General features: G+C 45.1%; 3 protein-coding genes across 5 annotated transcripts in view; 2 read left to right on the plus strand and 1 right to left on the minus strand.

The window, feature by feature from the left end:
* Window positions 1-56: 56 nt before the first annotated feature.
* FOXM1 (forkhead box M1) lies at window positions 57-11,976 on the minus strand. Of its 2 annotated transcripts, none has more exons than XM_028532834.2 (9): window positions 11,729-11,976; window positions 9,337-9,888; window positions 8,585-8,736; window positions 6,911-7,102; window positions 5,916-6,044; window positions 5,203-5,247; window positions 4,491-4,560; window positions 4,132-4,307; window positions 57-2,076 (listed from the first exon to the last, which is right to left on the minus strand). In XM_028532834.2, the coding sequence occupies exons 2-9, from the start codon at window positions 9,839-9,841 to the stop codon at window positions 1,051-1,053; spliced, it is 2,295 nt and encodes a 764-aa protein (XP_028388635.1). In that variant the 5' UTR covers window positions 9,842-9,888; window positions 11,729-11,976; the 3' UTR covers window positions 57-1,050. The 2 variants fall into 2 exon arrangements, with proteins under 2 accessions (XP_028388635.1, XP_035874417.1); XM_036018524.1 differs by having other exon boundaries at window positions 4,491-4,557; window positions 11,729-11,969.
* Window positions 11,977-11,994: 18 nt separating this feature from the next.
* RHNO1 (RAD9-HUS1-RAD1 interacting nuclear orphan 1) lies at window positions 11,995-19,949 on the plus strand. Of its 2 annotated transcripts, none has more exons than XM_028532556.2 (3): window positions 11,995-12,092; window positions 16,803-17,012; window positions 18,711-19,949. In XM_028532556.2, the coding sequence occupies exons 2-3, from the start codon at window positions 16,887-16,889 to the stop codon at window positions 19,272-19,274; spliced, it is 690 nt and encodes a 229-aa protein (XP_028388357.1). In that variant the 5' UTR covers window positions 11,995-12,092; window positions 16,803-16,886; the 3' UTR covers window positions 19,275-19,949. The 2 variants fall into 2 exon arrangements, with proteins under 2 accessions (XP_028388357.1, XP_028388356.1); XM_028532555.2 differs by having other exon boundaries at window positions 11,998-12,092; window positions 16,803-17,054.
* A 1,429-nt stretch (window positions 19,950-21,378) lies between these two features.
* Window positions 21,379-25,603, plus strand: part of TULP3 (TUB like protein 3) — an 86,941-nt gene continuing 82,716 nt past the window's right edge. Inside the window, exon 1 of the mRNA XM_028532751.2 lies at window positions 21,379-21,503. Within this exon, the coding sequence (XP_028388552.1) occupies window positions 21,463-21,503 (41 nt within the window). The 5' untranslated portion in view covers window positions 21,379-21,462. The remainder of the gene's footprint in view (window positions 21,504-25,603) is intronic.

The raw sequence follows: 25,603 nt of genomic DNA on the forward strand, positions 1-25,603 counted from the left end.
TCTTTTCCAATCCCTCCTTATGCCATTGGGACCAGACGCCAACACACCAGAGACCAACATTTCCACCCTGGATTTTATTGAATAGTAGTTACAGTAGTGTTCTTGAGCTGGCTCACATGCATGTGGTCAGCTGGGGCCTCGGGTGGCTCTCTGCAAAGCTACAGTGCATGCTAAAGAAGCCAGGCAGATCAGGGTCCTTTTAGCCTTCTGAGGCCTCAGGCCAAGTTCCCATCAGTGCTAGTCTCTCTGGCATAATTAGGGACAGTATCAGAGAAATGTCACATGGGTGCACATCAGGGTCTGCACACTCTGTTTCAGATGCATCCATCCCTCACCTCGATTTCAACTCTTGATGTATTACAGAGGATGTTTTTACCAGGATTTCTACTTGCAAGAAAGCTGACTTGGAAAGATGGGGAAATGGGAAGGAGGGCCAGTAAGAGAGGCCCTGGCAAATGGATCTGCTTGTCTGCGTGCCTACAGTCAAGGACTCGAGGCAGGCACCTCGGGCCTGGAGGAAACCGTGCACTGCAGGTCCCCCTTCTCTAGGAACTAAAAGCAAGGAACAGAGGCAAACTGAAACTTCTGTCATCCTACCCACCTTCTGGTAGTCTGTAGATAATGATCTAAGGAAATAAGCTTGCATTTAAAATTAGAGGATAGTCTGGAGGATACATACTATTTACAAGGGCACCCTGCAAGGAGCAGGGAAGGTGAGACTGCTGGGCACAAAATGCAAACAGTTTTGGGAGTTCCTAACCTCTTTTCACCCTTGTTTCTACGCCCACCCTTCAGCTCTCGCAGTGAGAGTGAGGAATCATTTTCTCCAGTGGAGCATAGGGTAGCACAGAATCCAGTCACCAGGGCCTCGAGGCTTGCAGAGGGGGCCCAGTGGCAGCTGTGGCATGATGTCTGCCTTGGCATAACCAGGGGCTAGAGGCCCAGACGGATGGTCCCTGCTTGTGTCCTCACTCAGAGGCCAAGGATGGCCCAGCCACACAAGCGCCCAGAAGAGTGGACAGCTTGAGCAACAAGGGTCAGATCAGGTCTCTACCGCAGCTCAGGAATGAACTGAGCCCAGCTGACATTGTCAGCGGCCAGCAGGTCCTCCTCCAAGCCAGGGAAGCTGATGTCCAGCAGAATCTTGCTCAGGCTGTCATTCATTGTGTCCAGAACCAGGCCCTCCGTCAGGGAACGGTTAGCTGAAAGGTTGGCAACCTGTGGCTCGGGGGAGCCTGGCTTGGGGACTTCCCTATCTGATGGTGAACAGCTGCTAAAGGGGCCAGAGTTGAGGTCAAAGGGTTCAGAATTGAGGAGTTCTTGGGGTGAGTCAAAGAGGGGGAGACTTTTTAGTGGGGTGGCACTGAGATCTGTCAGCCCCAGGGAATCCGGTAGAGGGCCAAAGGCACCCTGAGGGGTTCGTACTGGGCTGAAATCTAGCCCCTCGACTTTGGCTGGGGGTGTGAGCCTCCAGGATTCGGGGGTCAAGGGGAGGACAGATTTGCTTGGGGTGGAGGAGATGGGCAGAGTCTCCTTAATGGGTGTCTTAAAAGGTCCTCCCTCCTCCTGGGAGTAGCCAAACTGGGAGGCGGGCACAGAGGACTCTGAGGGGAGAGCGAGCTCTGTGGCTCGTCTGGAAGTCCCAGGGGCCTCCGAGAAGAGCAGCTCGGGCTCATCCACACAGGGAGGCTGTAGGTGCTGCTTCCTCCGAGACCGGCTCATCTCCCTCCGCTCCCTCCGTTTAATCACGAGCATTTCAGAGACACACCGGGCTGGGGACCTGAGCCCACTGTAGGACTTCTTGGGCCTTGGAGTGGGAGAGTGGGACGAGTCATCCCAGGACTGAGACAGGTCCTCTTTGACAGATGGGCATGGTGAGGGCCACTCTATCAGGGGTGGGCTCTCCACCTTCACGGGCCTCCCTAAGTGTGGCGTATCCTCTCCAGGCTGGATTTCCTCCTCCTTGACGGACTGAACTGGAAGCAGACAAGACAGCCCTTCTCCAAGCAGGAGCTTCTCCTCTTTCACTGGCCCTGCCGTGGGCAGAGGGGCTATACCCTCATCAGCTAGCAGCACCTGAAAGGGAAGCAGGGACAAGCTGAAAGGGAGCTCTCGAAGCCTTGAGATTCAACCCAGGCACCAGGCAGGACACAAGATGGTGGCTGAAATAAGTGACATGCTGCTACCAACCCCCTTTTTAAAGTTGTAAAAACTATTACATACGAGAATACACGATGAAGGTGGTAATTCAATTACAGGGGAAAAGAGAGAGCATCTAATGTGGTGCTGGCATAAGTATTTAGCTGAGAAAAATAAAATTTGGTGCCTATTTTATACCACATACAAAGACAAAAGAAAAATTAAAACCATACAAATCCTGAAAGAGAATCTAGGAGACTACATGTACAATCTGAGGGTGGGGTGACCTTCTTAACCAAGACTGGAAACCCAGAAGCTGTAAGAGAAAAGAGAGATGTATTTGACTACATAAAATTTTAAAAATCTTACTGTGGCAAGAGAAACTACAAACCATGTTAAGAAACAAACAATAGAAGTAAAAAAAAAAACTTCAACATAAAAGACAAAGGTTAACATTTTAATAACAAAAAACTTGTACAGATCATTAACAAAGCCCTATGAAAACTAGGCCATGTTCATGAACAAGCACCTCACAGGGAACAACCCCAAGTAACTAAACACAACAAGAAGGTGCTCACACTTAACTAACAAACAAAGAAATACGAAGTAATTGTATGCGCATTAGATGGGCAAGTATTGAAAAGATTAATAATACTAATTGGTAGCAAAGACACTGGTCTTGTATATTACTGGTGGAAATGTCAGTTATCACAGATTTTCTGGAAAGCCTATAAAAGTGGAAGGGTTGGAAAAATTACGGAACAGCCACACGGTGGAATACTGCGTGCCCATTAAAAGACAATAAGGTGGAACTATGCCAGTGACTTGGAAGAATTTCCACGAGGCAGGAAAGTATCTGTAATATAATCCCATTTTCCATGTTCTGTGTGTTATGTGTGTATAGATACAATGGCTATGGCTATGGATGTATGTCTGCTCCACTAAGTATGGATAAAATATGTAAGACAGCATACATAGTAAAGTGCCAGCGTGGGTTATCTCGAGGAGCAGGGGTAATGTATGTGAAGTAGGGGGAGGGGAAGTGGAGGGGAAGCAAAAACAAGAAAAGGGGGAAAAGGACTTAACGAAAACAAAATGACATACATGCTACAGTCACATTAATGCACATATGTACAATTAGGTGTGGTGGTATTTATAATTCTATGTATATTTAAAAAAATAATTTAAAAAACCCCAGCAAACTCAAATCTCTCAACTCCAGAGCCCATTCTGTTTCCATCTCAGTGAAAGGGGTGGAGCCTTCTCCCTACTTTTTTACAGGTCAGCTCCTGTTCCCAAAAACTTTTCTAGAAGGTTAGGCCCAGATTTGGTAGCCCATCAAAGTACGGTCTTACCTTATTCAACTTTTCTCTCAAACTAGACCAATGATGCTTATTAACCCGGGACAACCCCTCCCCCCAGGGGCCTTTGGCAATGTCTGGAGACATTTTCACTTAATTTTTGCATGGGTTGGTGGGGAGGTGCTCCTGGCATCTAGTCAGGAGAGACAAGGCATGTTGGTAGACATCCTTCAGTGCACAGAACAGCACTTTCACCCCAAGCCCTAAACGTCCATAGTACTAAGGCTGAGAAACCTGAGCTGGACTGATGGGTTCACTCCACTATTACTGGGTACAAACTGGCATTTCCTGCCTCTATTCTCTCTCCCCTCTTGTCTGTTTACCCAAATCCACTTGTTTGTAAAACCCACTTCCTTTGAAAACTCTTCCTGAACCATCTCAGCCCATCTATCATAATGACCTTATCTGAATTCTTATAAACTCATCAGTATGTAAGGGGGCTTTCTGACAATACTTACATTGTAATCCAGATTCCTTTTTAGCTTTCATAATGGTATTACATTTTCCTTTGTTTTTATGCCTTTTCTACCCAGCTAGATTTATGAGCTTCTCAAGGACCACTCGGTAGAGTGCAGCTGCAAGACACAGGCGCAATGCACTTAATCCTCAAGGGAAAACAGAAGCCACTCACCTTGGGGGCAATACGGACTCGCTTGCTGTGGCGGGCAAGCTCTGAGCTCATGAGTGAAGCTGCTAGGGGCAATGGCACCTTTACTGATGGCTGTAACACCAGTGGCTGGTTCACTGGGAACTGAATGGGTACCAGGTAGGAGCTGACCCGGGGTAGCAATGGCTTCATCTTCCGCCCTAGAAGGAAATAGGAGAGATAAGGGGTAGGGGTCCAGGGACACATCCCTTCTCAGTCCCCGGAGCTGTGCTCTCCTCTGGATTCAGATCCCTTTGAGCAGGTATAGAATCCCGGAGTCTGATCCCCTAAAGATATGCCCCCAGAACAAGGATTAGGCCTGAGGCCCACTCTCCCATACTAACGTGCGCCCAGTGGGAGTTCAGTTTTGATGGTCACATTCCGGCGGAGCTCAGGATTGGGTCGTTTCTGCTGCTGTGTGTGGCAGATAGGAAGAGAAAGAAACCTGGGTTAATAAGGTGGGGGAGAAGGCAGGAGAACCCACCGGCTGCTCTGGTACCATGAGCTGAGCTCCCTCACAGCCCAGAAATCAAAGTCGCTCTGAGAGGATGCAGGTGAGCAATGCCACTGAAGCCTGGTTAGTGGGGAAGGTGGACAGCATGCAGATGTACGGTGGCAGGTCCCAGCACCACATCCATGTGTCCTCACCACCCCCACGGGATGCTGAAGCACGTAGCTCTACGAGTGGCAAAGAAAAGCCAGGGCAAAAATGAAAGGAAATATTGCCTCCTGCTAGGCCTATGCCATGTGCTGTGGATGCTGCTCGCACCAAACTCGTGGCATGTCCTCTTGCCATGCCCACTCTGCTGAGCATACCTTTATTATGCTGTGTGAGGGGGAGGAGAAGTGGGCATGAGCCCTTTTCTGGGGAGATGAGGAAGCAGTCACAAATTTCGTCACTCCCAGAAGCTTGGGGTGCTCTGCATTTAGGGTTGGCAGTCACATGGCCACAGGCTCCCTTCCCCTGCCGAGAGTCTTGTCCCTGTCCACTAAAGCCATGCTGAGCAGTGAAAGGAAAACAAGGCCAAGCCCCGAGCCGGAGGGAAAGACTCTTACTGATTCCAAGTGCTCGGGCGATTGTGGAGACCCTGGGTCCAGTGGCTGTGGCGGTCAGGCATTGTGGGAGAGAAATGAGACGAAGTTACAACCAGCATGGCCAACCAGTCTGACCACATTGGGAAAAACATCTATTCCTGCCTGATGCTGAGGACCATGCTGGACAACTGTCCCTCCCAGCAGAACAGTTATGGGCACTGTGAAATCCCAAAACAATCACTTCTGAAGAGTTGTTCTGCTCGCTCAGTTTCTGGTCTCCAGCCTAAAGAAGGGTTTTGTTTTTTCCCTTAAAACACACAAACAAGTTTTCTTAGATTTCATAAGAATCACCTGAGATGCTTGTTAAAAATACGTAATTCTGGGCCCATCCCAGACCCACTAAATCAGAAGCCCCACGATGGGCTTGAGAAGCTGTATTTTAACAAGCATCCCAGGCTGTCCTTGTCCACAGGGCAGCTAGGGAAACTCTGCCCCAGGAAGTCCTCTTACTTGGTTCCAAGCGGTCCTCTCCAGGGCCTGGTCTAGCACTAAAGTGTATCATCTGGTATTTGTCAACTGTACCCAATTCAAAGAGTTTTATGCAAATCACCCATGGGCTGGCTGCCTTCTCTCCCCAGATCAGGTAAGATTATCACAAGGACCAATTGTTTCCTTCTGAGGTGGATTTGCAACCTTCAACTCTGACCCCATTTAGATGAAATCAGGACACTCACCTTAAACACCTGATCCAAGGTCAAGTAGCGATTGGCACTGGGGTGAATGGTCCAGAAGGAGACCTTGCCATTGGCAGATGTCTCTCGAACAAACATGTCATGGAGAGAAAGGTTATGGCGAATGGAATTCTGAAAGGAGACAACCAGTTATCAACTACTTTAGATTCAGAAACACCACCGTTGAAGTTTCCTAAGGTGAAACCAGCCTCAGATCTCGTCCTCTGTAGCCAGTACAGGCTTTGACAAGTGTCCACCTCTCTCCCTGACCTCCAAGTTGTAGAGCCATCTGCCTCAGCCATAACCCCTCTGTCGTACAAGGGATAAAGGCCAATGCCATTTTTCACAGAAAAGACCTGGATAGCTGTCAGTGGCCTGGAAAGAGGACCAAGACTGTGAAGCAGTAATCAATAGCAAGATAGATGAGTAAAGAAATTAAGAAACTAGGAAATTTAGTCGAGGGAAGGGGCTGACGTTAAAGGTTCTGCTGTGGGGAAAACAAAACAAGAAACATTTGGCTTGGAGCTGAGTACCTGTCAGAGGACCTGAGTTGTGGCTCTGACATCATCGTGAGAGCCACAGGGACTCCCAGGCGTCTCTGTGTTCCCCTGTATAAGATGAAGAGAAACCCCCTGCCTTCTCGAAATATTACCTGACATTAGAGGCTCAAAGGCAGCACTGTTTTTAAAAGCTCTTTTCATAAAACTACTTAGTCACTCCAGCTGCTGTTCAATGTAGCACACAAGTGGGCTTGGTGCTACACTGAAGAGTCATGGTAAACCTTAGGTAGTGACAGATGAAGTGACCGCAGCGTTCTCATTGATGATTTTGCAGGACTCGGCAGGATCAAGTCCTAATCCGAAAGGTACAACTGTCTACAGTTAGAGCACCCTTTGCACTCAGCACTCTCTCACACCGGACGCCAAGTGCTGCACATCTGTGGAGACCAGCTGTCGGGCTAGAGTGCCCTGAACTTGGGTTGTTATGGAACACAGTACCTTCCAGCCTGGTTTGGCCATGTGCTTAAAATAGGGGAAGTGGTCCTCGATCCAAGTGTAGATGTCTTTCAAGGTCATGCGCTTCCTCTCGGTGCTATTGATGGCGAACTGTATCATGGCCATGTAAGAGTATGGGGGCCGCTCAGACACAGAGTCCTGCCAGGGTGTCGGTGCTCCTGGGGGTTCCTCAACCTGAGGGTTGTGAGAAACCCGAGGGGAGGAGAAAGGGAATGACAGAAAGGGTTCGCAGACCTCCTCCAGCCCCCCTTGAAGAACTTTCCCTAGAGAAGGCTCTTATCCCATAAAAATCACACTAGAAACGAACTCATCCGAGACCAACAGTCCATGGAATAAAAGCTTAGAATTAGGAAGCATCTTAGAGAGGGTCCAGTCCAGTACCAATTTTCTGTCTTTGTTCATTTTGTTGAAGATATTGTCCAAAGAGGTAATTGAAACCTCTCAGAAAGTTTGGATATATGTTATGATTCTTAAAAGTGATTTTACACAAAACCACACCCATTTTTCAGACCTTGGGGGCCAAGGTTGTAATCCAATCCTTTCTCCTAATGTGATATGAGTAAACCCATCTTCTTTCAATGTGTGACAGAAATATTTTTTAGTATAGGAGAGAAAAATGTCTGGAAAGGACACATTTGACTACATCTCAGGCAAGTATCTGATTCCCATTTTAAAATACTAATGGTAAGCCCTGGCTGGTGTGGCCCAGTGGATTGAGTGCTGGCCTGTGAACCAAAGGGTCGCAGGTTCAATTCCCAGTCGGGGCAACATGCCTGGGTTTCGGGCCAGGTTCCCTGGCATGGGGTATGCGAGAGGCAACCAAACATTGATGTTTCTCTCCCTCTCTTTCTCCCTCCCTCCCACTATGTCTAAAAATAAATAAAATATTAAAAAAAATAAAGATATTAATGTTAATGTGAATATTTATTCACATTTAAAAATATTAAGCTTCAAAATAAAAATATTGGGCTTTCTTATACTTATAAGTTTGTATATTTATTAATATATGTATATAAAGTTTATTATATTTATATATTTATATAAATAGCTTTATAAAGTACACAAGTTTTAAGTGAACAGCTCAATTTTTATGTATGTGCATACCCATGTAAATATTCACTTTTAAAGTCTGTGGAATGAATGATTAAAAGGAATATACAACAGAATCTACATGTGCAGCAACTGTGAAAAACAACCTCAGGCCATATAATTGGGTCAATCAATTTGGATTGCTGCAGAAAAATTTAAAATTCACATCTAACTCACTTTATTTTCTATTAGTATAACTTCTAAGAAAACTATCTGGTTAAAAATGCTGTGTTCCATTCATATTGTTGGGTTGCTTTTTTAAAGTTTAAGTGGCTTTCCAAACTAAGAGCTGTTCACCACTTCCTGAATACCTACTAAGGGTGGAGTACTAAGCTCAGTGCTAATGGAACAGAGGGAGCCAGAGGAATCTGCCCTCAAGCAAATTTTGCAGATTGGGGAGAAAGATCTCCAGCAGAAATGTAGCTCAAAAGTTATACAGAATTGTGCTAACTGAGTGCTAATAGCAGCACTTGGAAATTCTGCTGCACAGGCCACTTGATCTATTTCCCTTCTTAGCAGTTCCCTGCAGGGGCTCTGATTCCCCTAGTGAGTGACAGAACAGTTCACCTTGTCCTGACTCTGCTCCAAGTGCAGATTCTCCTTTCCCTCCATCTCTTGCTTGATGTTGCAGGGACCCAGTCCGTCAGAACTCATCTTTCCAAGCCACTGGATGTTGGTCAAGCTGTTGTTAAGAGTGCAGCCTGTTGCCTCACCGCCAGCTAGAGAGGAAACAATCCAAGATGTCACTTAGCTGTCTGGGCTGATGCCCCATAGGCCTATTGAAATTGGTGCTTAGGGAACCACCTCTCCAAGTGCTCTCTACCTTCAGGGACAAGGGAATACATGCCGTGGCCCTCAGGTACTCTGAGCCCTATGGGTTTCAGGAGAAATTCAGGGGCATAGTTTAAGGTGCATTTCAATCTGGGCCACATTAAGCCTGAGAGATCAGTCAAAACAACCTTATAAAAGAGTTATTCAGTATCTGCACAGAGAAAACCACTTTTCCTCCTCATGCTTCAGTGTTCTCTTTTATTAAGATGGAGAAAGATTCCTACTTCTTTATATAGTCAATGAGAAGGATAAACATAAACAATAAAGAAATCTTTTCCCAATGTAAAGAAGGCAATTAGGAGCCCTGAATAATAATTACAAACCTTCGGACAGTGCCCAGAGGATCTGGGTCAAGGTTTCAGAATGACTTTCCCCTGGTTCAGGATACATGCCTGTCTGTTGTAGGCATCAACATGACTACAATGGTTACCTTGCCACCAAAGGGGAAAGGCTAAGCTCCTGAACCCTTTGCCTTGCAGACCACATACCACAGTTCTCCCATCTCTGCCCAAGAAGGGTTCCCGGGGGTCTAGGAAGATTCATATCTGTGGCGGCAGGTTTTGGCCCCAGGGTCTCAGTGATCACTTCTGTTCTCTTATGGTCCTTGCTGGGTTGGGCTTGAGGCTGGGGTCCTCCTGGAGGGTGAGTGGGGGCTCCCCCACAGCTGATGAGGATGAATTTGTTGGGCCCATTGCTGCCACTCTCTTTTCCTTTGGCAGTCAATGCTGTGATGATGCTCTGGATATTGGCATTGTTGGGGATTGCCACCACTTGTGTGTTGGGCATGGTGGGGTGGTTAATAATCTTTATCCCAGCTGGAAACTTGCATGAGGTGGACTGTGCCATCTCCTTGGAGGCCTGCACTTGACCAGGCTCTTGTTGGGCAGGGCGCCTCTTAGGCTCCTCCTCCGATGTTTCACCTGGGCCATTTTGAACAGGAAGGGGCAGCCTCCGTCTTTTGAGAATCAGTGGCCGACGGGGGCTGGTTTTCATTATGAATCTGTGCTTTCACTCTCCATTGAGAATCACAAGCAAGGACCCTGGAAAGTGCAAGGAAGAGCAGAAAGAGAAATGTTAGGATGAGAAGGAAGTTCTGTTAGAGAGAAGTGTTCCTCTTCCTATGACCAGGAGCGAGAGCCCACATGCCCAAGTGAATGCTCCCTAGGTCTTTGTAAAGACCTCAGATAATAGATAAATTCCACTGACGAAAGAAAGTTAAAACTGGAGCAAACAGAAGCAACTCAAATGGGAAAAGTGGGATTGGGTTGAACATAAGGTCATCATGGATGCTGGACGTAGGTCTGGAAGCTTAGGAATGTTTGGCTACAGAAACAAGTGGGGTACTTACAAAAATGTAGGAATGTCTAGTATTGCCTACTAAAATACAGATTGCTCCCAGTGACTGTAGGGACAGGGATGCTGGGATAGGAGGGCATTTAGTAATTAGGAGCCCTGACAAAACCCTAATCCCATAATCCATTCTAGGATAGAGCCTTTATATTTTATGTCATCTTAGTTTATAAATAAAAGGATCAGTGCCAATAGAATCAGGGAAGAAAGGCATATTGGACCATTGCACTATTGCCACACCATGGAAGAAACCATCCCCAGTTTATAAGACCCCCAGATGAAAGGGAAGCTGCTCATGTCAACGTAAAGTTTGAGCAGATTGCACACTGTGTAACAGAAGGGAGTCCCATTCATTTCACAGGCTGTTATACTTGCAGTGTGCTGCCAACAATGTGCTAAGGTGGTTGTGTAATGTTAAAAAATAGTTTTATCTAAAAATTTGTGCTTTGTTGATTTTTAAAAAATATTTTATTTATTTATTTTTAGAGAGTGGGGAAGGAGAAAGACAGGGAGAGAACATCAATGTGCCAGAGCCTCTCACACCCCCCCCAACTGGCAACCTGGGCATGTGCCCTGACTGGGAATCAAACTGGAGACCCTTGGTTTCACAGGCCAGCACTCAATCCACTGAGCCACACCAGCCAGGGCTGTGCTTTGTTGATTTTAATAGATATGTAGTATACTCTACTATTATGTAAAATTGTGTAATCTTATTTAGAGATACTTTGACAAAGGAACAGGTTGTCTCTTTTTTAGGACATCTGGTATCACACTAAAAATGATTGTCACACTCCTGACATTTGCCAACTGCTTCAAGTTCTCAGGCCCTCTCCACTCTGACTCCTCCCTTTCCTTTATATCTAGGTGTCCTCTACCTTCAAATCTCAGTTTTACTTCCATCTCCCATCTCATCGAGCCTCCCTCTCTCCCTCATCAATAGTAAATACTATTATCCCCTCCCTACCCCCCAAAGATATCTTCTAAGGCTTAATTCTCCCTTTTAATCTCTGACCAGCCTCTTTCTACCATTGCCAACACTTTAGCCCTGGAGCCTTCTATAGTGATTCCTCTGACACACCCCCATCCTGACCAGGGTTCTCAAAAACCAGAAGGGTCTTTTAAAAGGCTGGAGTGGAGGCAGTGTGGTTTAATGGTGAGAGCACCTGGAGGCAGAGGACTGTGCAGGCAGGTCTGTCTTTGACTTAAAGCAGAGTCATCTCAGTCTTCATCACAGCCCCAGTCTGTCTAAGAAAGTAGTCCACCCCAGCCCTCTCCAGGCTGCAGGCAGGGTGCAGAGGTCAAGCATCCAGGGAAAGTCAAGGGGTGCTTTGAGAAAGAAATGAGGACAGGCCAGGGGGGTGGATGCAGGAAATACTTGCACCATCGCTCAGACCTTCTCATTGAGTGGCCTCAAACTTCCACTCTTGTCCCGCGCCCTGCTGCTAGACCCCCTGACCGCGGCACCCGAGACCTTGCTCCCTACCTGCTCCAAGACCCGGCCTCAGTCTCCATACCTCGGCTCCCACTCACCTCCCGACTGCAGTAGCGGTCGCTGCTGGGCTGTGGCTCCTAGGGCGGGCTCCGGACTCCTCCAACCTGGGGGCCGAGCCAAGGTGTCGGACAGGGACTCGCGCCAGGACCGCCGGGTCCCCGGCGGTGCGGGAGGGGTGGGGAATCCCGGGGGATCCCGGGAGGGGAGGGGGTCCCAGGCCGGGGGCCGGGGGTGGGGTCGGGCACCGGAGCTTTCAGTTTGTTCCGCTGTTTGAAATTGGCGCCGGCGGAGCGTTGCTGTCACGTGAGGGAGCGTCGCCAATCGGCGCCGGCCCTTGTCTCCGCGTTCCGGAGTCGAACTCAGCGCGGCCGGGGGATCAGCGGCCCGGACGCTGCCGGGCGGGTAAGGCGGCTGGGCCGGCTCGTGGGTAGGGAGCGGCGGTGGGAGGCTGGGAGAGCGCCGGCCGGGCGCCGGCGGGTCTCCGGCGAGGGCGGGTCAGCGGGGACCTGGGGCGACTGCGGCGCCTGGGGTGGCCCAGTGGGCCTGCAGTCCCTCGTGCGGTGCTGTCGGTTCCCTAATCACTCCAGAGACCCTCCTCCTCGCCACCCTGGGGATCTTTCTACCTTTTCGAAGTCTACCCTGGTTGATTTTCTTACCAGGGAAACTCGTATACCATGTGCCAACAATCGAAGATCGTCTAGTTCCTCCGACCAGATTGAGAGTCTCTGAGGGCAGCATATAATCTTACTAAAGTTTCCAACAGTTTTTTAAAAATCGCATAGCTCCAAATCTTCAAATACTGATCTGTCTCATCCACCCCCGCCCCCGACCAACGCCAATTTTTTATATACACTAAAGTACTTCGTTAACTTATTCAACAAATTTTATTGAGCACCTACTAGTAGGTGCCAGGCCCTGCTAGGATGCAGTGGCAGAGGAGGTTTGAGTTCACCGTCCAATGGGAGAAAAGAGGCAGCACCGATTTTCAAAGAATCAAAAAAGCTAGTGGAGGGTTATAGCTGTGAAGTGATAAATTAGAGGTCAGTGATAACTTTGAGTATCTACAATAAGGAGATCTTGCCTTAGGTGGGCCAGGAAAGCCTTTTCTCAAGAAATAAATCTTGGTAAGATCTTATATCTTTATGCAGAAAAAGGGAAGGAAACCCTCAAAGCAAAGGGATGAAGGTGTGAAAACTGTGTGGCTAGAGGGAGTGTGGTGAGTAGGGAGGCTGAAGAATCTCTGAGGAGTTTGAACTGAGACCTGAAAGGAGGGTGGTGTCAGATGAAGTGGGATCCACAGGAAGCAGGACCTTGGTCGAAACTAAGGAGTTGGTCCTTATGCAAAAGTCAAAAATTTTAAGCATAAGTGAGTCAAGATCAGACGTGCATTTTTTTCCTTCAGCTAAGACAGAAGAGAGGATTTATTATACACATTACATTCATCCACAACTGAGAAGAGAACCAGTCCAGAATATCACAGGTCCAGGACAAAGGACCAAAAGGGACTGTTTTTGTAAGAGTAGGGTGGGTCTCTCAAAAGGTGGTGGGGTGATCAGACGACGTGTATTTTCTAGATCCATTGAGAAGTTGCTGATAGCAGGCCTGCAGTCCAACACTTTGTGCCAGTGTACCTGGCCTCCGTCCTCTCTTATTTCTGCTCCTGTGGCTTCCATGGGTGCACAAGCTAGCGGTTTACTTGGACCTCTGCCTCTTCTCTTTGGCTGGTGCATTTGCTTCATCCTCTACTGGGCTGTACTGGTGCGAAGGTTTCTAAAGATGGTGCTAAGGTTGAGCCAGACGTGCATTTTTAAAAGGTCCCTGCAGGGGGTGCCAGAGTAGACTAGGATAGAGCAGTTAGGCTATTATTGCAATTATCCAAGCCAGAACTGTCAGAACGGAAGGGTGGTGAGGAGAGAGAGGGAGAGAGACAGAAAGGGGGAAAAGGGGCCTTATTGAAGACATGTTTAAGAGGTGTTGGGTCTAATGGGAGAGGGGAAGGGGAAATGTCAGGGTTTCTGGATGCATAACTGGATGAATGATACCATTTCCCTGGAAGGTAGTCACTTTTGTGGTGGGGGTGCAGGGGAAATGGTCAGGAATACAGTTTTAAACATGTTAAGTTCGAAGTGCATTTGAGACATCTAGTTGCTGTCAAATAGGCAGCAGGGTATATGGGTCCCGAGTGTGGAGAATTCTAAACCGAATATATAAATATTTAAGTCATCTGCATCTAGGTGGTTATCGAAATGTGAGCAGATGATTGCTTAGAAAAGGTGTAGAGCATGAGGAAGGCTCCAAAGCACAGCCAGAGGGAAAGGCCTTAGAAAGCAGCGGGGACTTGATCTCTAATTACAGAAGAAAGAGGATGGGTGCAGCTATATGTATAACCTTAATATATATATATTAACCTTGATGTCTCTCCTGTATTCTTTGTGCAGTAGGGAATAGGTCATTTGTTGAGAGAGGAGAGTTCTAAAGTTTTAAGAGAGTGGAAAACTTTTCAGGTAATCTTTGTGGAAAACAAGTTCCTACATAAACAGTAGAATTTTTGCTCAACATAGTGTCCACTTGAGGCTAGTTCAGCACTTCTCACTGGAGTCATTGCCACTACTGTCACCTCTCCACTGGACCCCTGCAGTACAGCCTTCTCACTGGGCTCCTGCTTCCTTTCTCATCCCTCCTCCCAACCCCCCTTTTCTCACAAAGCACCTCCAGTAAAATTTTTTTAATCCTCACCCAAGAATATATGTACTTATTTTAATTTTTTAAAATCCTCACTTGAGGAAATTTTTTTTTTCATTGCTTTTAAAAGTGAGAAGAAGGGAGAGAGAAATATTGATGTGAGAGAGAAGCATCATTGGTTGCCTCCTGTATGCACCCGGACTGGGGATCCAACCTGCAACCTTTTTGGTGCATGGGACAATGCTCCAACCAATTGAGCCACATGGCCAGTGCTCAAGTTAACTTTTAAACGTGTAAATCAGATTATGTTATTCCTCTGTCCAGAACCTTTCAGTGGCTTCCTGTCACATTAGGAATAATCAAATCCAGAGTCCTTAAACTTGCCGACGAAGCCCACTGTCACATGGACTGGAGCGTCTCCCAACACGCTCCAGTGCAGCTCTGCTGACGTTACTGTTTCTTGAAGAGTCCGACATAACCCCACCTTGTGATCTTTGTACTTATCACTCTCCTCAGCCTGGACTATTCCTTGCTCACATCTTTCTACTATTTGCTTGTTCTCCTTCTTCATTCAGGTCTTTGCTCAAATATCACTTTTTCAGATAGGCTTTCCCTGACAACCCTGTCTAAAATAGCAGTCAGCTTTTTTTCTTTTAAGATTTTATTTATTTATCTATAGAGAGAGGGGAAGGGAAGGAGAAAGAGAGGGAGAGAAACATCAATGTGTGGTTGCCTCTGGTACGCCCTGCACTGGGGACCTGGTCGACAACCCAGGCCTGTGCCCTGACTGGGAATTGAATCAGCAACACTTTGGTTTGCAGGCCAGTGCTCAATCCACTGAGCCACACCAGCCAGAGCAGCAGTCAGCTTTAAGTGCCATAGAGCAACAGTTTAATTTTGTTCTCTGGTATATATTTATAGCGCCTGGGACAGTGTCTAGTACAGAGTAGGCACTCAGTAAATATATGTTGAATGAGTAAATGAACAAATAGGTATATTTATTCCCTGTGTTGTCCCTAAAAATGTTAGTTCTTGAGTGTAGACACTTTCTCCTTTTTTCTGTACTTGTATCTGCACTGCCTAGTGACATAAGTCAGAGGATGTTATTTTTGCTGTTGTTGAATGAAAGAAAGAATCATGAAGGTAGAGTGGAACCAATCCACCCTGTTGTGTGACTTTTTAGGTCTAGCATGCTCAGTTGCACCTCCGATTTACCTCTCTACCTACTGCATTCATGGGGCTTCTATCCCACCATCACAATGATGAGCCTCTTAATAAAGTTGATCTGGTTACTCAGTTCAGTGGGTGCTTTTTCAGACTTTTTATTACTTTCTGGGTCCTGTTGTCCCTGCCTCTGTCTCCAGCCTCCCATCTCCACTGACGGCCCAGGTTCAGGCCTCATCGTTTTTCACTTAGGTTACACAGGCCCTTCCTAAAACTAGCCCTCCTCCTTCTGGGGTACTTGTCTTCTTTCACACTGTTACCAGGGTGATCTGTGCAAAAGACAAAAAAGAAATAAAAAACAATTATGATATATATGAGACAATTGAAAATTTGAACATTTCTGAACACTTGATGATATTAAGGAATATGTATATATACATATATATGTTGTGATAATGGTAATGACATAACGACTGGGGATATTATATTTTCTTCAAATAATACAGAGGTAGGGGGTGTGGATGGGTTAGGATTGGCCGTCTGTTGATCATTGTTGGATCTGGGCAATGGCCAGGCTCATATTATTTAGTCTATTTTTGTGTATGTTCAAAATTATCTGGGGCGAAAAGTTAAAAAAGAATCCAAGTGTGATCATATCGTTTTGTTTGAAATTCTTCACTGACTACTTAGTCTAAAATCCAAACTGATCTGGTACACCTGGTTTGTCTGAACTAACCCTGACATCATGTCCAGCCTCAATTTTTATAATTTTCACACAAGATATGAAAAACCTGTGTCCAGCTACATGTGGTCTGTGATTCCCTGAATTCATACGCTCCTTCATGTCATTGTGCTTTGTTTGTGCTGCTCCTTAGCCTGGAGTGCCCTGCCTGCTTTTCGGCTTTTCCTTGCCCTTCATAGCCCAGTTAGGTGTCACCTCTTCCAGAGAGCCTCCCCTGGAGCAGAGACATTGGTCCCATGATTGTAATTGTCTCTCCTGCTGCTGGACCCTCAGCTCTTTGAAACAGACACTGTCTGACCCCTGTGTCCCTACAAGTGCTTGGCACTCAGTAAATGATATTGTAGACTAAATTCTGAGCACATGCTCAAAAAAAAGTGTTCATTGAACAATTGTTGAATGTAAACTACTGTTTTAACTTGGTGTAGGTTAGGAAGGTGCACTCCCCAGAGCTTTTGGTAGAGTGTAAGTTGAGAGTAGAACTGGCTGACAGAGTATGAGGAAGAGCTTTTGTTTCTTCTCTGCAGGTATGGGTTGGAATTGGAGCCTGTCTTCGTACCTGACTATAAACAGCACCATGTGGTTACTAACTGCTCTTCATTCATCTATTGATGCCTCCCAGAAAAAAACGCCGCCAAACGTCCCGAAAAGCCCAACTGCAGTTCCACCAACAGCCACTGGAGGGCCCCAAACACCAGTATGGATCGCCGCAGCTTCCCATCACCCACACTAGACAGGTGCCCAGCAAGCCCATTGATCACAACACCATCACTTCCTGGGTAGGCCATGGGATTCTTACTTTGACTTTTACTCTGTTAGGCAACTCAGAACATTGACTCACCTGCCCCATGAACCAGGGCCTCTGAAGAATAAGATTCATGGAGGCACAGACAAGGAGGCAATATACTCTTTCTGTCTGTTGGCCATTTCTTCTGGTATATCTCCTTTTCTAAGTTCAAACTGAAAAGTAAGAAAAGTCCAACCTGGGTTGGTTGGAATTGGAGTGTCGCCCCCCACCCCCACGTCCCACATTCATCTAAAAGGGTTTATTATAAAAGTTTCACTATCCAGTAGCTGGGTGAGAAAGCCAGATAAATGGCAGAACTAGTAAAAAATGAGATTGTTTCCTGAACTTCATGGAAGAGGTATTTAGCTAAGTACTCTATTTACCATTTAGTAGATTGAACCTCGAAACCCCCCCGCAGAAACAGCATATGTCATGTTTTGACAGCTGAAAAGCCCTAGGAAGAGAACATAGTCACTACATGTCTTGGAAGCAGTATAGCAAAAGGACCAGACAAAAGCATAAAATCTGCTTTGGAGTGCTTCATAAATATAATTTGTTCAGGATTGCTGAGGAGAACCATAATACTTGTTTCATGGTTGTGAAGAAACTTAATGTTAAGCTCCTGTGGATGAGAAGAGGAATAAATGTTTACTGAAAACTCATCATATGCCAGGTCCTATGCTACTTGCTTTCCATCCACGATCTCCCTATTCTTGCATTCAATCATTCATTCTTAATGGAGGGACTTTGTGCAGGCCTTCTGCTAGGTGCTGGGATCAGTGGTAAGACTGCTTGTCTCTGCCCTCAGAGTTTAAAGAGAGTTAAACAAGTTGCAGCTGTATGGTGTAATAAAAAGAGGCATTGTTCCTTTTCTTACATAGGAGGAAACTGAAAGCCAGAGACATTGAACAGGTTGCCCCAAGCTCATATTGCTTTCTGTTAATACCCCATTAGACAGGTATTTTTGTTTTGTATCCTTTATAATAATGGGTCCCATTTAGGATTCTGGTGTCTGGTCATTGTATATTTTGGGTTGGCTAAAAAGTTCGTCTAGTTTTTTTCTGTAAGATGGCTCTAATAGCACTTAGTTGTCTCTAACTTCATTTGAAACAATTTTGTTAGATTGTATTGTGACAGCTGTCATATCAGTGTGCATTTTTAAAGAAGTTGTCAAAATTGGTAAATTTTTGTGTTGCCTTTTTAATATTGAAAATTGAAGAAAATATGCAACATTTTCAGCATATTATGCTTTATTATTTCAAGAAAGGTAAAAATGCAACCCAAACAAAAAAAGATTGATGCAGTGTATGGAGAAGGTGTTGTGACTAATCAAATGTGTCAAAAGTGGTTTGTGAAGTTTCATGCTGGAGATTGCTTGCTGGACAATGCTCCATGGTTGGGTAGACCAGTTGAAGTTGATAGTGAGCAAATCAAGACATTAATTGAGAACAATCAGTGTTATACCATGAGGGAGAGAGCTGACATACTCAAAATATACAAATCAATAAAGTTATTGGTAGAAATGAAAACTGTGTCTTTTATTTTAAGAAAAAAACTAAACAGAGTTTTTGGCCAACCCAACAGCTTCTTCCCTTAGGTTTGTACTTGATATGTGGTTCTTCTCACCTTTTCTTTTTTTACTCCTTAGGTATTACCTCAGTTTGATACCACAGCAGATAGCTGGTTCCTATCCAACAGGAGATGGAAACGTCATCATCAAGACCAGTCAAGACGTTCAAGTCGAAAAACTACCACCTCCAAGTTTGCACATCTAACATTTGAGAGTCCACAGCCTTCTTCCAGTCCAACTACACTTGGAAGCCCCTTAATCCAGGAGTGTCCCAATCATTCAGAAAAGGACATTTCCAGAAGAGCCTTAGTTCCAATGCTCAGTCCTCAAAGCTGTGAGGAACTGTCAGCACATGCACTTCAAAACTTACCTTATATATTCATTGCACCCGATATCCAGACCCCAGAGTCATCTTCTGTGAAGCAGCTGCCTGCTCCCCCAGATCAGGGGGAAAGCAGCCTGCCAGGCTGCTCCCGTCACACTAGCACTCCTGAGAGCCCGGAGCCTGGGGCAGTTCTGGTTGAAGACACTCCCGAGGAGAAGTATGGTGTAAAGGTCACGTGGAGGAGACGGCAGCGCCTGTTTACTTACCTCAGGGAGAGAGGGAAGCTGAACAAAAGTCAGTTCCTTGTGAAAAACTGATGGGATGTCTCAGACATCAGTAATCGCAAGGAATTGATTGCTGGTTTTCATAGAGGTGATAAAGTCATTTTTCTGGGTCACAGAAGAGTACATCAATAGAACAAAGTAAAAATAACACTAATCAATAGAAAAAGGGCATTTTAGCTAAAGCCTTGGAGTCATAGGGAATTCGGTTCCCAGGTTTGCATTTTAAAATACAGTTTTTAGTGTCATAAACAGTTCACTTTATATTTTTCTTGTATGAACTGTTAAAATTTTTTAAATATCTTGTAGTAACTGTTTAAGATGTGTATAAATAAATGGTTGCAGAAAGTTTTTAGGGAACCCTTCTTGCCAATAATGCAGCATTGCCCCCTCCACTAAAGTTCTTTCTTAATTGTATGCTTTAACCACTAGTCATTAATCCTTTAATCACCTTGTTCAAACTAATTCATTCCGAATTTCTGAGTGCCAGCTCTGGCAGGCTCAGTGGCAGCTTCCTCTATGACTCGATAGATGGAAAAAAAAGCAAAGCAAACTCTGACTTTATAGTTGAACTGCCATCTGTGCAACCTCGGCTCTTCGGCAGAAAGGCAAGAGGAGGAAAGGGCAGCAAGCCCTGTTTTAGTGACTATGGTGGAATCCTGGAGGTAAAGGGGCCATGGGAAAGTTTAGGTTTGCTGTGTTTTGATTTTTTTATTTCCAGCCGAAGAAATATGTAAATATTAAATAGGATGGCAAAATGATTTCTTGGAGTAGCTTTAAAATTTATATAAATAAATGTGGAAACATCAGAGAGTACTACTTACTGTAATATAGGACTGCCCAGTCAACAAAATGTCTCCATTGTCCTTTCACCAATACAAACAGCATCTCATTCAACTCCATTCTCTTAAAGAACCTACTTCTGTGTCAGGGTCAGGTCAAGCTAGACAAGCAAGGATTATTCTGTGTATGTTATAGATGGGCATTTGAAGCACAGATAATGAGCCATGTTCAAGGTCACACTGTGAGGCTGACCCAGCCAGTGCAATGCTCTGCTTTCCTAGTTTGGGTCAAGTTCTAGGCTTCTTAGAACTTCAAAACCAGCCCTACCTAGTGTGGCTCGGTTGGAGTGTCAACCTGTAGCTGAGGGGGTTGAAGGTTTGATTCCTAGCCAGGGCACATGCCTAGGGTTCAAGTTCCATCCCCTGCCCAGGTGCTTATGGGAGGCAACTGATCCATGCTTCTGTTTCACATTGATGTTTCTCTCCCTCTCTAAAAGCAATGGAAAACTGTCCTCAGGTGAGGATTTTTAAAAAAGGAAGAAATTCAAACCCAATGTGGAAACAACTTTGTCTTGGAATGCTATAAACTAAACTGTGCGATAACTTTTGTCAGAACTTTTTTAGGTATTACAATGTAAGTTGATGGTGAGAAAGAACATGATGGTTGGGGACAAGATTTACTGGAAACGAGAGTACAGATTTATATAGCAGATTCCCTTACGGTATTTGGATCTCTGGAGATGGTCTTTGGGCTGTAGAGTGAGGTAAATGGTAAAGATTCTTAAGAGTCTGTACAACAGGTCTAGGCATGCTCTGAAAGCTTGGGCTGGAGTCGGGGAGGCTAAAGGAGGTCTGTGTGGTTCCAGTGCGAGAGCAGATGCACTTCACTGGGAATAACTGCTGGGAGAGGCCACAAGTGTGGTTCCCAAGAAGGCTCTGTCCTGGGCGATGGCTCGGGCTGTGAGGGAGCCAGCAGGGGTCTGTAAATCCTAGTAAACATTACAGACTCGGGAAGCGCTCTGGGTGGTCTCTGTACAAACCGTTTGAGTGCGGGGAGCCCACTCAGTTTGTGCGATTAGTGGGGACTGGGCGGATCCTCTGAGGGACTCGCTTCCCAGTGGCTGGGAGCCAACACCGCTGCAGGAAACGCATCCCTGGCCCCTCGGCTGCCGTGGTCCAGGCATCCAGCCCTGGCGCGTCATCCCTGCCTCTGCGCAAGCGCCTCTAACTCTGGGTTCCTCCGCCCCTTGGAATCCCTCCCTCAACGCCGGGCTGCAGCGAGAGCCAATGATAGAAGAGCGGCTGGCCCGTGGGCCTATAGACGGTGGCAACAGTGTGGGGTGCGGTTGTTAGGGGGCGGGGCCCGGCGGCGCGCCAGGCTTGCCACCTTAGCAGTGGAGTCGGGAGTCTGGTCAAGTTGGGTACTTTTCTGAGGGGCGGGAATGGAGGCGTCGCGATGCCGACTGGGACCGCTCGGAGACAGGTCAGAGAGGGGTGATGGCTGATGTTCTGCAGCGAGGTGGAGGGCTGAAGCTGGACAGTGCAGTGCTGTCTACGATCTCCGAAGGAGAGGGCGGTGGGCTCAGGTCGGGGAGGGAGGGGCTGATTTGGAGCCTCCTTACGCCTCCGCGGTGGAGGATCCCGGGTTACCCAGGGCGGCCCTGCTTTCTGCACCGGAAGGAGGGACTTGGTGTTCAGTCCCTGCTTGGGAAACTCTTGGAGTTTTCGTTGTGAGCTCTCCTTGCCCTCTGTGGGCCTCACTTTCTCAAAACCCGTTAGCCCTGCTCTTCACGAATGGCCCTGGGGTGTCATAACAAATTAGACGAAGTTTTTCTTCAGGACATCGAAGCGGAAGGTTGGGCAATATCTAATAATTTGCTCTAATGCCATTGCTTTTGCTAGGCAGTGCTGAATTCTGGAACAGAATCCAAGGCTGAAAATGCAAAAGTATTCTTTTGCTTCTATCCGCCTTGTAGTAATTGTCTCTTATTCAGGATTGGCTGTCTTATTTGCAACATTAACCATACCCCTTTTTTTGTGCCCCTCTTTCCCGCTCACGTCCCTTTATCTGTCTCTGCTAGAAATAAAACATCTGAAATCTCAGCATGTCAATTACTTGTTGCCCGGTTAATGAAAAGTTAATGAGGAACAGCATAAAATCATTGACTTAAAACTGGCATTGTCTGAAGATTTTAATCATACACATCAACTGCATTTCCCAATTTTTATTTCATACCACAGCAAATAAACATTTAGTGTATGACTTAGTCTGATATGTAGACTAGTAGAGATATAAACAGTTCTAAACCGTTTAAAAACATTGTCAGGAGGTACTCATTTTCCGCTTTCATTAGGATTTCTTTGTGTGATGACTGTGCTCTGTGAATTTTGCTCACTGCACTTTTTTTTGCAAGTCAACAGAAAAATAATATACACATATAAAAATATTTACATATATAAATACCAAGGTGCTAGGAGAAGGTAAAGTTAAAATTGAACGTTTTTGTTAAACTCAGATGGTTATTTGTTCAGTAGTGGGCACTCAATAAATCTTAATTGAATGAACTTAAGGCAATAAATTTCATGGATACCAGATGTTTGATATAACTCATGGTTTTGCCGGGGGGAAATGGAATTGACTTTGAAATTGAGAATGGTTAATTTATTCTATCTGAAGTTTGAAAGGACAAATTTAAAGCTCTCCCCTCCTTTTTTCCACAAAGAAACCAGCTCTTTAATTTAGAAATTGACATCAAAGGGAAGTATGTGGGTCACCAAATGTTTCTTCTGACCTAGGTAATATTAATGCAGCCTCTGTTACAGTTTAACTCATTTGTTGTTGAGAGGGAGTGGAATGATACTTGTTTTTTTGGCTCCAGGTTGTGTGTTTAATGTTTTTCATGAAGTACTTGGATAGAGGGTTTAAAAAAAATTCTTGTCTGAATAAAAATATGTTCATTGATTTTAGAGAGAGAGAAAGGGAGGGAGAGAGAAAGGGGAAGGTGAAGGAGGGGGAGAGAAAGAAACATCAATTTGTGGCTTCCCAGTACCCGCCATGCCAAGACTGGGGTAACCTACAACCTAGGTGTGTGCCCTCACAGGGAGTGAACCTGCAACCTTTTGTTGCATGGGCCAACAACCCAACCAGTGGAGCCACCTGAAGCCACGTGGCCAAGGCAAGTTTTTGGCATTAATACCTTCCTTTCACTTTCCTTTGCTCTTCCCTCCCTCCCTCCCTCCTTCCTTCCTTCTTTCCTTCCTCCCTCCCTCCCTCCTTCCTTCCTTCCTTCCGAAAGGGAGGGGGACAGAGGGAGAGAAACATCTATGGTTGCCTCTCATATACACCCTGATCAGGCCAAACCTGCAACCCAGGGAATCTAACTAACAACCTTTCATTTTGTGATGTCCAACCAATTGAACCGCACCAGGCAGGGCTGGCATTAATACCTTTCAGTGTGGAGTATAATATCTGACCTTTACGTTTCCTGTAATTTTTTCTTTTTTAAATTATGTGACCGTTTTACTATGAGGTGGATTTATTTTCAACAAAGTAGAAAAATTAATAAACTTCAAACATTTTTCCTATGTCTGAAATATTTAGTGCAAATTGGAGCTGGAATTTTAAACAGCACTCTGAGGACTTTTGATGAGGCTAGGCATTTGATATTACAGATTCCCTAGAGATGACAGTGATTGGCTAGTGCTAGAATTTGAGCTCTTCTTGGCGTTTTGCTCCTGATCTGGAATTGAAGGTGTGGTGAGAGAGACTTCTCAGGGTTATGTGACCTTGTGACCCATAGTTGACTAAGAATGTCTTCATCTGTGGTTTCTCCATATGCCATGATTTCTCTTTAAAAAATATGAGCAGTAGAAGTGGCTGGAGGTTACATCTTGGCCAGACTTGTTATCCCGTCTCATGTTACTCCCTTTTTAAATGTTTCATCAGAGCAACTAATTTTTTAAAAAAATTTTTCTCATTACCACTTAGTCCCCTTATACCCCTCCCCCCGATCAACTAATTGTTGCCAAACAGACCTACTCAGTGCTTTAAAATACTTAGATTATAACTAATACATGACTACAGTATGTTTGGCAAATATCAAAAGGTAGAGTAAAGGTCTAATAACATGTATGTATTTCTCCAGTTTCGAAGGTTACCTACAGACCTGTAAAGGGAAGAATAAACATCCTTTCAAGATCCTTTAGTGTATGCAGACAGACATTTTTGGAATAGTTTTCACTTCTGGCTTCTCTTATTCCTAACTATGGGAACTCTGCTGTTTCCCTGCATTTGTGCCCATTGAAAGAGAAAGTTGTTTTTTCTTACCAAGAGGAAAAGTATGCTTGAATTGCTCATAGGAGGAGTTGAAACTGTCTCACTTCTTTGTCTTTGAGGATTTTACGACTAGAAGGGGCCTTGGTGATTCCCTTAGTTTTCCTATTTGAGAGTAGTTCCACAGTAGAATTAAATAAGGCTTCTTTCAAATTCGAATTTCCTGTCTTCTGCTTTTCCTTTATTTCTTCTGAGTCAATTCACTAGGAATAAGCTCTTTGTACTACTAACTCCATTCTTCGTCATCAGACATCCTTACTATTAGTAAGAATGAAAGCTGCAACATTTCCTGGCCTGGTTAAGCTTAAATCCACTATGCCTAAGAGAAGACACAGTGTCTGCATGCTGACTGATATGTTTTTATTCACTCAATATTTGGTACGAATCTCTGGTCCTTAGCCTTAGAACTTCTGTGGAAACATTCATGATGAGCACTGTATCTTGAGCTGTGGGCCTCTGGAGGACCACAGTTCTGAAAAGGATTGTAAGAATACTTTTATTTTGTATAAGATGGCACTTGCTCTTTTAACACATGACTTAGTGGTAAGGTGGGAAACGCTGGGAGCTTCTCCTGGGTTCCTGAGTTCTAGTCCCAGCTTTTCCTCTCTTCAGCAGTATGAGCTTGAACAGCTCACCTACTCCCGTGGCTTCAGTTATCTCCTCTGGGAAGTGAGGGGTTCTTCAGGCTCCCTCAGTGATTTATAATGAATTAATACAATAACAAATACATACATCTGAGCTGCACATGGCTCAAATTTCAAAAGGTACAAAATGATATTAAGTGAAAAGTCTGCCTTATTGTCTTCATTTCACCTAGTTCATTCATCAGTAGGTTTCTTAGGGGACCTTCCAAAAATATTATGTGTGTTAAATAATCCTTTCCAGACTTAAAAATTTGATGATTTTGAGCTTTAGGGTAGAATATAATATTTTAAACTCTGATATCTACTTTTATCCTGGGCAAGATCTAGTTTTAGAAAATGAATTATAGTTGCTGCAAGTTTTAATTATTTCCTATGATAATTAATGTATAGAAAATAGGACTGTAAGAAGAGAACAAGAATTATTTTTTTCAGACAGACTTCTGGGAAAATAAATCATTCTATTTAGCTTTGCAGGAAGAAACTTCAATAAATCTATAGTTTGCTTTTAATGTTGGGTTTTAGAATGAAACAAGTTTAATAATTGACTTGTTTCCCTATTAAAACCTAGTGTCATTTTGTTACGGCGATTTGGTATGTCATACAAGC

The sequence above is a fragment of the Phyllostomus discolor genome, chromosome 2 (assembly GCF_004126475.2).
Source record: "Phyllostomus discolor isolate MPI-MPIP mPhyDis1 chromosome 2, mPhyDis1.pri.v3, whole genome shotgun sequence".
Lineage (NCBI taxonomy): Eukaryota > Metazoa > Chordata > Mammalia > Chiroptera > Phyllostomidae > Phyllostomus > Phyllostomus discolor.

Bases quoted from the DNA above. Each gene is read 5' to 3' on its own strand.
- FOXM1 (XM_028532834.2), bottom strand. From the start codon at position 9,841: ATGAAAACCAGCCCCCGTCGGCCACTGATTCTCAAAAGACGGAGGCTG. The intron at 8,737-9,336 runs GTATGTGGTCTG...TTTCCTCTCTAG, and splicing joins GCAGAGATGGGAGAACTGTG to CTGGCGGTGAGGCAACAGGC. The intron at 5,248-5,915 runs GTGAGTGTCCTG...TGACCGCCACAG, and splicing joins CCTTGGATCAGGTGTTTAAG to CCACTGGACCCAGGGTCTCC.
- RHNO1 (XM_028532555.2), top strand. From the start codon at position 16,887: ATGCCTCCCAGAAAAAAACGCCGCCAAACGTCCCGAAAAGCCCAACTG. The intron at 17,055-18,710 runs GTAGGCCATGGG...TTTACTCCTTAG, and splicing joins ACAACACCATCACTTCCTGG to GTATTACCTCAGTTTGATAC.